Source organism: Oncorhynchus tshawytscha, linkage group LG33, assembly GCF_018296145.1.
Source record: "Oncorhynchus tshawytscha isolate Ot180627B linkage group LG33, Otsh_v2.0, whole genome shotgun sequence".
NCBI classification, from domain to species: Eukaryota; Metazoa; Chordata; class Actinopteri; order Salmoniformes; family Salmonidae; genus Oncorhynchus; species Oncorhynchus tshawytscha.
The window spans coordinates 26,169,868-26,180,927 of record NC_056461.1 but is presented as its reverse complement, the minus strand read 5'-3'; the positions used below and the strand labels follow the sequence as shown (position 1 = coordinate 26,180,927).

The window sequence follows — 11,060 nt, the reverse complement described above, 5'->3', positions numbered from 1 at the left end:
CAATCCCTGGTCCTATCACACTTAGAGTACTGTCCAGTTATATAGTCAATCCCTGGTCCTATCACACTTAGAGTACTGTCCAGTTATATAGTCAATCCCTGGTCCTATCACACTTAGAGTACTGTCCAGTTATATGGTCAATCCCTGGTCCTATCACACTTAGAGTACTGTCCAGTTATATAGTCAATCCCTGGTCCTATCACACTTAGAGTACTGTCCAGTTATATAGTCAATCCCTGGTCCTATCACACTTAGAGTACTGTCCAGTTATATAGTCAATCCCTGGTCCTATCACACTTAGAGTACTGTCCAGTTATATAGTAATCTGCAGCAAAGAAAGATATTTAAAAAAAGCTCAAAACAGGGCAGTCAGATTATCTCTTCATTGCTCTAACCGTATGAATATTATCCAAATGCATCAAAATCTCTCATGGCTTCACGTTGAAAACAAATGACTATCCAGTCTTCTGATTTTCTTTAGGGATGTTATATCTTTCAAAAACCCACAGTATTTTTCAGGCCAGTTAGTTCATACTAGCAACACGCATAACCACCAAACCAGACAGGTAAATTCAGGGCATCTAAGACAACCCAAGACAAGGACAAATCGCCTTAAATCTACAGTTTTATATAGAGTCATAGCTGAATGGAACTCTTTACCAATCCATACTTCTCAGGAAAAAAGTAAATCCACCTTCAAGAAAAAAATAAAAGCGCATCTAATGTGACCATATGACTGGACAGGAAATAGAACGCATCAACTGAATGTTAAATGTGTTTCCTGTCAGGTATTTTAATTGTCTGTATTGTCTATTTGTTAAATGTTTGTAGAGTCTTAATTTGTAATTGTTTGTAATGTCTTATTAATTAGTGTTGGACTCCAGGAAGATAAGCTAACGTTACGGCGTTAGCTAATAGGGATCCTAATAAAAATGCACAAATTCCTCTCAGGCTGTTGGCCTGGGGTAGAATCAGATTGGGTTAGTAATGGAATAATGTGGTGGGTTTTAATGAGTATAGGGTTAGTTGGTAGGGTAATAAAACATATGCTTATTTATTTTTCTAACGGGGATCCTAATAAATACCCAATACCATCCAGAGACGGTCATGCGGTTATCTCAACCTTTATCACTGTGTTGTATTATGATACATTGTAATACTTCATATTCTACCATAAACAATATTCCCAACTCGTGGACTAAATGAAGACAGATACATACTCATGGCTGGATATCAAACTTGCTGATGTTATCTAGCTATCTCTACCTTAATTTAGGCATACTACAGTAGTGATCTCTGCACTGCAACGGATCTCTACACTGAAGCTTTGCGGATCTTTTTCCTAGTGGTATGAGATGTCCCTCCTCCTCGCCGTAGTGACGGTTCAGAAACTCTGTGGTGACGCGTTGTTTTATGTTTCACATGGAAAATGGCGGCTTGCAGCCCAAATCGCGCTCCGGATAGGGTAGAGGTAGGACAACTTACCGAAGCCGAACGGGAGAATGATCCCTGGGCAGCACTCGGGCCAGTCGTGAAGAGGGATCCGGTGATAAAGCTACTGAGTCCGGTCAGCGGCCTGGAGCCGCTCACGTGGTCTGAGGACCACCGAATCTCGGCCTCTAGCACAAGTGGTATTTCTTTGATGGAGGTAGTGTGCGATGTTCACGGCAATAAGCAAGACTTGGTGTTGCACCGGACCTCCATTCCCGTGCCGGACCAAGTCTGTGAACTGAAGGTGAATCTTTCACACATGTAGCTAGCTAGCAAGCTTGCCTTTGCGTTCATTCCATACCTCAAAACCGTGCATTTCCAAAATAGAAGTTGTGAAGTTGTTTTTACCTGTCTCATAGGAGGGGCTCCAGCTGAGTTCATTCACAGGGGTAGAGGACTGAACTCCACTCCTTGGTGAATGACGTTTCTGATGACTTCACCAACGGAGTGGAGCAGAGACCAGGCTTTGTGGAATCTATCTCCTAAAAGGCGTGCAACTTTCACTGGGGATGGGGACATTTCCCCTCCACATTCTGAAATTGCATTTGACCCCCCCAGTTTTATCATTGGAATGTGATTCAAAATGTGGTCGGGTAGGGCTATTTCGGAGTGTATATCCAACTGTATCATTTAAAAAATATATAATCCCCCCCCCCCCACACACTTCTAAAACCATTTGCCCAAGGTCAATACTTTAGAAAATGTAAATGATGAAATGCCTACCTTGTGCCCATGTTTGTCCTCTGTAGTTGACTGCTTTTCTTTGTTTGCTGAAATCCATACTTTTTCAATAGATGTTAGTCAAATACAACCTCTGTGAGGACTACGGTTTCAGTTCAGGAAAAGATGGAGGAAGTGGATGCTGAGTTGGAATCAAGCAGCGCGTTGAGCAAAGTTGGTGAAGACAAATGTTCTGAAGGGACAACAGTAGTATTGAAAACTGGAACAAAAAAGGACATAGTCTAAAATTGGAGTGGAGGATAAGTGTATGAATGACAATGAATCGCTTCTTGTTGGGATGCGTTTGTTGAGTAAGACTGCATATGTGGGGAAACCCGGTTTGAGGTGTCAAATGGTGAAGTATGCGCTGGGGAAAGTGGAGTCTGTCAAAGTGACCAGGAGTGGTCTTATTTTTGATTAATTATATTTCTGAAGAACAGAGGAAGATTGCAATGAGCCTCAATATAATCCGAGCAACAGAAGTTTTGTGTTTTGAACTTCGGAGTAGAGCGCCCATCAATGGAGTAATCTCAGGGGTGACAACGGATGTTCGGGTTGAATACCTGAAGAGAATTCCCAGTGTGGTTGCCTGCCGTCTGACCCTGATGGGTGAATGGAGAAAAATAAGAAAGTCTTTCGGTCCTGTTGTTTTTTGATAAAGAGCAAATGCCTACACATGTGAAGCTTGGTTATGCTCCCGATTGGCGCAGCAGTCTAAGGCACTGCATCTCAGTGTTGGAGGTGTCACTACAGACCCTGTTTTGACTCCAGGCTGTATCACAACCGGTCGTGATTTGGAGTCCCATAGGGCGGCGCACAATTGGCCCAGCATCGTTAAGGTTTGGCCGGGGTAGGCCGTCATTGTAAATAAGAATTTGTTCTTAACTGACTTGCCTAGTTAAATAAAACATTTAAATGTAAAAGCTTTCGTCCCCAAACCATTGTTGTAAGAATTGTAAAGGATTTGGCCATGTTTCAAGTGTGTGCAGATGGACAGAGTACCGTATACTGAAAAACGGTGTGTAGAAGGATGACTGTGTTGCAATTGTGGTGGGGATCATGATCCTGAGTTCCAGGAGTGCCCTGTAAGGGTGAAGGAGATTGAGTTGGCAAAAGTTAGAGCGGCCAATCGAATCTCCTATGCGGAGGCAATTTAAAAGAATTGAGAAAACAAGTGATGCTTGCGAAGAGATGGTAGACGCACCACCACAGCCTGTTGTAAATGTTTGCTGCCAGTCAAAAGGATACCCTGTTTGTTAAAAAGGTGGATTTTGTGGTGTTCATGGACAAACTTGTAAACTGTACGGCACAAGTCTAAAAGAAGTCTAAGAAACTAGACATTATTGTGGCTGCGGCATAAAAGCTTTTGGGACTTAAGGATTTTACATCTTCAGACTTGCAAGGGGTACTGGTGCCGGATGACCCACCCTCCCAGTTTCCCCTTGAGCCTGTGTAGGGATCAGATCTGTTTTTTAACAGGAACGTTGTTTGATTTAGTTTATTAAAATATATTATATATAATTTGGAAAATCCTGTAGGTGGTGGGATGTACATTAAATAGTGTGATCGTCAAAATATCAAACAAATAAAGGCACAAACACAGACGACACACATGCAAATCGATGTAGTCTGAGCTAGATTCCACAAAGCCCTAGTCTCTTCTCCACTCCATTCGTGGAGTCAATAGAAACTTCCTTCACTTCAGTGGAGTTTAGTCCTCTATCACAGGGGCAGAGTCAGAATATACACACTACATATACAAAAGTATGTGGACACCCCTTCAAATTAGTGGATTTTGCAATTTCAGTCACACCAGTTGCTGACAGGTGTATAAAATTAAACACGCAGCCATGCAATCTCCATAGACAAACATTGGCAGTAGAATGGCCTTACTGAAGAGCTCAGTGACTTTCAACGTGGCACCGTCATAGGATGTCACCTTTCCGTAGTTTTTTTACAAATCATTTCGTCAAATTTCTGCCCGGCTAGAACTGTCAACTGTAAGTGCTGTTATTGTGAAGTGGAAACATCTTGGAGCAACACCCTCTCAGCCGCGAAGTGGTAGGCCACACAAGCTCACCGAACGAGACTGCCGAGTACTGAAGCATGTAGTGCGTAAAAATAGTTTGTCATCGGTTGCAAAACTCATTACCGAGTTCCAAACTGCATCCGGAAGCAACGTCGGCACAAGAACTGTCAGGAGCTTCATGTAATGGGTTTCCATGGCCGAGCAATGCCAAGTGTCGGCTGGAGTGGTGTAAAGCTCACCGCCATTGGACTCTGAAGCAGTAGAAACGCGTTCTCTGTAGTGATGAATCACTCTTCACCATCTGGCAGTCTGGGTTTGGCGGATGCCAGGAGAACGCTACCTGCCCAACTGCATAGTGCCAACTGTCAAGTTTGGTGGAGGAGGAATAATGGTCTTGGGCTGTTTTTCATGGTTCGGGCTAGGCCCCTTAGTTCCAGTGAAGGGAAATCTTAACGCTACAGCATGGAATGACATTCTAGACGATTCTGTGCTTCCAACTTTGTGGCACCAGTTGGGGAAGGCCCTTTCCTGTTTCAGCATGACAATGCCCCCATGCACAAAGTGAGGTCCATACAGAAGCTGTTATAGCAGCAAAGGGGACCAACTCCATATTAATGCCAATGATTTTGGAATGAGATATTTGACGAGCAGGTGTCCACATACACTACATGACCAAAAGTATCTAGCATCTGCCTGATGTGTTTACTTTTTGACTGATGCCTGCAATTAACAATTTATCCCATTGCCAAACATACTATATATTGGACAGGCTAGCAATCTAGGTTGATGTTGATGCAAAAAGTTTTGGATTTTAGATATTATCTAGAAGTTGCTTTTATTTTCTCCCCAGCAAATGAGATGACTTATGACTAACATTTGTTTGTCCACCAGGTAGGTCCAGCAGAAGAGCTGTTGAGGGCCAAAGACAAGTTCTCCAGCTCCAGTGACCCTGCGATGAGCCAGTCCTTCATGCTGGACAGAGTGCTCAACCCCACCGTGGGCGTCCACAAGGGCATCCTGTACACCAGCTGGTCCCCCCTGGGCTGTGACGCCAATGGCCGGTGCCTCCTAGCCTCCCTCACCCTGGACCACCGGCTGACCATCCACAGCAGCACCAAGCGTCTACAGTGGACTGTTGTGGCTGACCTGACCCAGCTGTACGGAGAGAGCCTGGAGAGCAGAGGCTACTCCGTGCCGGGTGGGCAGCCCTCCAAGGCTAACCTCCTGGACCTGGCTGAGCTTCAGAGGCGCTACCGCATGCAGACCCCTGTACGGATGGAGTGGTCCAGTGTGTGCACCACGCAGCACGTCCAGACCAACAACGAGTGTAAAGATGTGGGAACGGTGCTGCTGGCCGTGCTGATGGAGAACGGAGACCTGGTGGTGTGGCAGTTTTGCCTGCCCATTCTGGGGAAGGACTCTGTGTTGTCCTGTAACACCATCCAGTCTGGGGTGTTGTCCCCTAGCGTGCTGGCTTGGTGGGAGTACGAGCACAGCGGGCGCAAGATGAGCGGCCTGATCGTGGGCAGCAAGTTAGGGCCCGTCAAGATCCTACCCGTCAACTTGAAGGCGGTGAAGGGCTACTTCACCCTGCGCCAGCCAGTGGTCCTCTGGCAGGAGTCAGACCAGATCCCTGTACACAACATCAAGTGTATCTCCCTGTTCCACCCCAAACAGAACTGTAACTGTAGCCTGGTGGTGGCGGCCAGGGGCTCCTACCTCTTCTGGTGCCTGCTGCTCATCTCCAAGGCGGGCCTCAACGTGCACAACTCACACGTCACGGGCCTGCACTCCACCCCCATCGTCTCCATGACAGCCAGCCGCCAGGGCAGCTCCATCTACACCTGTTCCATGGACGGGACTGTCAAGAAGCTCACGCCCATCTTTACCGATATGGCCGTGGCCTTTAAGCAGGAGGAGATCGTGCTGCCAGAGGGTTTGGCAGGTCGGAGGATACACGGCATCGCGGTCAGCCCCCACGGGGCGTACCTGGCCCTGGTCAGTACTGAGGGGATGACAAACGGTCAGCACCCGGTCTCTAGGCCCTACCAGGTCCAGTTTGTGACCCTGAAAACACCCAATGACGCGGCGGCAGAGTTGCTGGAGTCCCCGGTCCAGAGCCTGTTCAAACAGACTGACCTGCTGGACCTGGTGCGCTGGAGGGTGCTGAGGGACAAACGCATCCCGGCCCTGCTGCAGGAGGAGTTGGACGACAAGGTACACAACACAGGCTCCCCCTACTTGTGGAGGTTAAAACTCTTCCTGGTGCGCGTGCTCTATCAGTCCCTGCAGAAGGCCCCTGTGGAGGCACGTTGGCGCCCCACACACGAGGATTCCAAGGTGTTTGTGAAGGATGAGGAGGGGGGCGTCGTGGGAGAGGGTGGAGGAGGGGAAGAGGAGGTGGTGTCGAAGCTGCAGGACCCAGAGGCCCGGGCGTTGGAGGAGCAGACGGGGGAGGTGATAGCTTGGATCGAGGCGGTGGAGGCCCACCTGACCAGGGAGCACATGAAGAGGGTTCTGGGGGAGGTGTACCTTCACACCTGGATCACTGAGAACACCAGCATCCCCACGCGTGGTGTCTGTGATTTCCTCACCAGCGACCCCACGTATGAGGACAGGGCTGCCCAGGTTAGCTCTTCAGTTGTCCTATTCCAGAGCTATAAGCCTGAGCAATAGACGACTGTTTGAACATTTGCTGTACCCTGTTGTTGTGCATGATTCAACACGTCTTGCTCTCTGCACCCTCAGGTCCTGATAGGTCACATCCAGAAGAAGATGAACAAGCAGACATTCCCTGAGTACTGTAGTCTGTGTAAGGAGGTGCTGCCTTTCACAGACCGCAAGCAGGCTGTCTGCTCCAACGGACATATGTGGCTCAGGTAATTGCCATCAACCCTTTCTTCAATATTTCAATCACCTGATTCCTGTCATCTAAATCCAGGGTTTCTAATTCTTAGACATTCCATATTATTTTCATAATTGATAATTAGTCATTAGTCAATTGCATTTACTGATGAATGCCACCGTATCACATTTTCTGAGATTTCCTCGGTATAAACTAGGGCGCATAAGCCTGAATTCTGAACAATACTAAGCAGAAGGAGAAGTCTCCAAAGGTCCACAGACACTGGGCTGACACTGACGAGTGACTCCACACACAGCAGCTAAATGCTTTTTTTTGACTTTGTTTATTATCTCAGAACCACCTTTTGATATGCTCCTGTCCTCCTCTATCCCACCATACCACTCAGTAGTTGGATGGGATATGCTGCCCCTGGTGGACAGTTTGGGACAGTCTGCAGCCTCTATGTCCCACAGCACATTTCAATAGTCTAAAGTGGTTTCCTCTCCCCATCTCCTAGGGATGTGTTGAGTAAGGATGTCAGCCAGGAATTTGCGTTCACCTATTCTGTTTTTTTTTCCCTCCCAGTCATTGCAAATGAAGTGAAGGAGACAAGGAGAGGAAACCACTATTGAGATATCCCTCCTACAGTGTTAGTGCTCATCTGAAGTATGCCCGTTTCTTTTAGGTGTGTGTTGTCCTACCAGGCGTGCCAGACACTCGCGTACAGACGCTGCCTGCTGCAGGATAGCATCGCCAGACTGCCAGTGCCTGAGGGTAAGCCGCTAGTCACTTTCCATCTCTCTACCTCTCTGACACTCACTCCGTCCTCCTCTTTCTCTCTCCAGGGCAGGTATTAACTGGCAGCTCACTCTCATCCTGCTCTCTGATCAGCATATCTTCTTATTCAGCGTTGACACAATATAAGAAAGTACTTGAGAATGTACGTACATTTTTCTCAGGCTTAGTTTTTACTAGTTGTCAGACTGTCAGCATATATGATTTTAAATAAGCCTAACATTGCTGAGTGACCAAGCAGGTGATTGAACAGATGAATCTGATAAAATACTCGATGTTAGCTTCATTATTTAGTGTGCCCCCTCCCCTGTGTCCCTCCACCCTCCTCACTGCAGACCCAGACTGGATCAAGAGGATACTGCAGGGTCCTTGTACATTCTGCGACTCCCCCCTCCTCTAGGACTATAGGACAGGCTTGTGGAGAGCCGGGGTTACATTGCCTGCAACACTTGTGCGCCTGCTTGGACTAGATGGACAATTTTCTTTATTTTTACTTGTTACTTATTGCCAAGCATTATTTATATGTTTAAATGAATTATACCACAACCTTTTAATTCAAAAAAATAAAGGTTTTGAATATACATTTGAAACTCCACTGATATGAATATGGTTTATTAAGAGAGAAAGTTGAGTGTGTGGAGATGGATCTAACCTTTTCTCTGAGTTCACAGACCCATAAGTTGACCTCCTTATTTTCCTCATTTTTTACTACATTTCCAAACACGTGTGTTCTGTTAGGCAAAAACAGGGGGGCGCGGCCTTGGTGTGTCAGCCTTATTTTAGGTCTACTTCTGCCATTAGAGAGCAACACATACATATCCTCACTGACTGAGGGGAAACAATCTAAATGTATGTTATTTTAATTGGCAGTGTAAAGCAATTTCCATGCTGCATGTGGGAGAAAAAAATGACTCTTAGATGAGGACTTCCGATATTGTAGACGGAGAGAAAGAGAGAGGAGTGTGAGGTAGGAAGAAGAGGGATAGAAAGTGTTTAAATTCTGAAGCTGTCTCTCCCATGGGGGCTGATTGTAAATGAGATTCCACAGTAATGAGGAACAGAGCCGGGCGGCAGGCAGATGTGATGCTCGTTCTAATCAGAGGGGGGGTTAAGAGTGCATATTGTTAAATACAATTAACCCTGTTTTACTTTGGGAAGGATGCGTACTTGATGTGCTCTCCCCGCCGCCCCCCTCCCACTCCTTCCCCATATCTCGGAAACATGGAGGTCAGTGGCCAGTGATCAAAGATGGAGTTGGACCTAGTAGACTGGGCTAGTAACAGCACTGCTCTCCATCTTGTCGTCTCATCCCTTACATCCCCATGCACAGCCCTGGCCAGGCAGAGGGGTGAGGTTCCACCCTCCCTCTGGTGTCACTGGAGATGATAGGCTGCCCTGGGGCTAGCCCTGCGTGAGGAAGCTGCCCGGCTCGCAGCTCTCAACACTTGATGAGAGAGCCAGAGTTTTACCCAGAATCCTCAGCCCATTGTCATCAGTAGACATGTTCAGAGATTAGTAGTTGAGTAAATTTGGATAATTTGCCTGTTTTCTGTGGTCGATATGGCGGTAGTATGTGACACCACAGTATTTTGACGATCCACACTGAAAATACGTCTTCAGGTTTTGAATCATTCATTAGAAACTAGCACTTTGCGAATGATTACCATTCAATATTCTCTCGTTCAAAATGACCAGTCTTTTTCTTAGACCAACTCTGTAGTGTTATACGGAGCATAAAAGTTTTCATAGACAAACTTGCATTATAAGGAGCATACAGGTTTTTCCATCATGTGATTGGCTCCCAGTAAGTGTCTTGTTTGTCAAGGGGAAGTGTTTCTTCAGGTGAGAATGTTCTTGTCATTGATAGGTGGAGACCAGTGCTGTTAGAGGTTAGCTGTGTTTGTTTGAACAACCTCCTACTTTAATAGAACAATCTGTCAAAGAGCATTTCCACCAGTAATTACCGTCTCCCCTCCCTTTCTTCCTCTGTCTTAGCTCTCACAAGACTTCAAAAGGAGGATTCTTCTCTCTGCATACAATATTTATAGCCTTCATGTCAACGGTTGGATCGCGTAAAACCTTCAAAACACCTTTTCACGCTTTTATTTAATATGCTTTTCCTTTTTTTGTTTATCTAGTTAGAATTTGATATGTCCTATGCTCTTATGTATACAGAACTCAGTGGAGGCTGGTGGGAGGAGCTATAGGAGGATAGGCTCATTGTAATGGAATAAATGGAGCGGTATCAAACATATAGAAACCTCGTATTTGACTCTGTTCCTTTCATTCCATTCCAGCCATTACAACGAGCCTATCATCCTATAGCTCCTCCCATTAGCCTCTGATACAGATGCATTTTGCAGAACCCAAATATCTCTCCATCCATTTACACTGCAGCTGCTTCATTACACTGGAAAGTCTTATGGGATCATCTGTTTGTGTTTTTTTGTGTTCATGTTGACTTCTTACCTCTGTCTCACCTGGACTACCCAATCGTCTGTCCTATTTGGCAATCTCATGTCAACTAACAGAGTGCTGTAAAGCCAGAGATGCTGATCCCTATAGTACCCAAATATGACAGCACTCACACCTCCCTTATCAAGTGCTGTAAATCCTTTTTGTCCTTGTCACTGTGCTGTTTCACAACTTTCATGTCTATTGTATTTCATTGGGTCATCAGGACTTTTCCATGACCCTGATCTGTAACCAAGAGTTCATTGGATGATATTTTCCTGATGTGTAAATAAACTTTTTTAAGTCTTTGTACATTTTTGAGTATTTTTCTATTGAATTAGTCTAATATGGAAAAGTGAATCTTCCATAGTCATTTTATTACCCTAAACCATGTTTGTTTACGTAGGTAACAGACAGTTCCCTAACGCTGAGATAAACACGACTGTCTGCAATGTTTGTTTACGTAGGTAACAGACAGTTCCCTAACGCTGAGATAAACACGACTGTCTGCAATGTTTGTTTACGTAGGTAACAGACAGTTCCCTAACGCTGAGATAAACACGACTGTCTGCAATGTTTGTTTACGTAGGTAACAGACAGTTCCCTAACTGAGATAAACACGACTGTCTGCAATGTTTGTTTACGTAGGTAACAGACAGTTCCCTAACGCTGAGATAAACACGACTGTCTGCAATGTTTGTTTACGTAGGTAACAGACAGTTCCCT

General features: G+C 45.7%; 1 protein-coding gene across 2 annotated transcripts; it reads left to right on the top strand.

Moving 5' to 3' along the window:
* Window positions 1–1,319: 1,319 nt before the first annotated feature.
* Window positions 1,320–10,648, top strand: LOC112231047 (general transcription factor 3C polypeptide 4-like). Of its 2 annotated transcripts, XM_024397565.2 has the most exons (6): window positions 1,320–1,735; window positions 5,132–6,868; window positions 6,989–7,119; window positions 7,771–7,859; window positions 7,931–8,025; window positions 8,216–10,648. In XM_024397565.2, the coding sequence occupies exons 1-6, from the start codon at window positions 1,430–1,432 to the stop codon at window positions 8,348–8,350; spliced, it is 2,493 nt and encodes an 830-aa protein (XP_024253333.1). In that variant the 5' UTR covers window positions 1,320–1,429; the 3' UTR covers window positions 8,351–10,648. The 2 variants fall into 2 exon arrangements, with proteins under 2 accessions (XP_024253333.1, XP_024253334.1); XM_024397566.2 differs by lacking the exon at window positions 7,931–8,025 and having other exon boundaries at window positions 1,324–1,735.
* The last annotated feature ends 412 nt before the right edge of the window (window positions 10,649–11,060 follow it).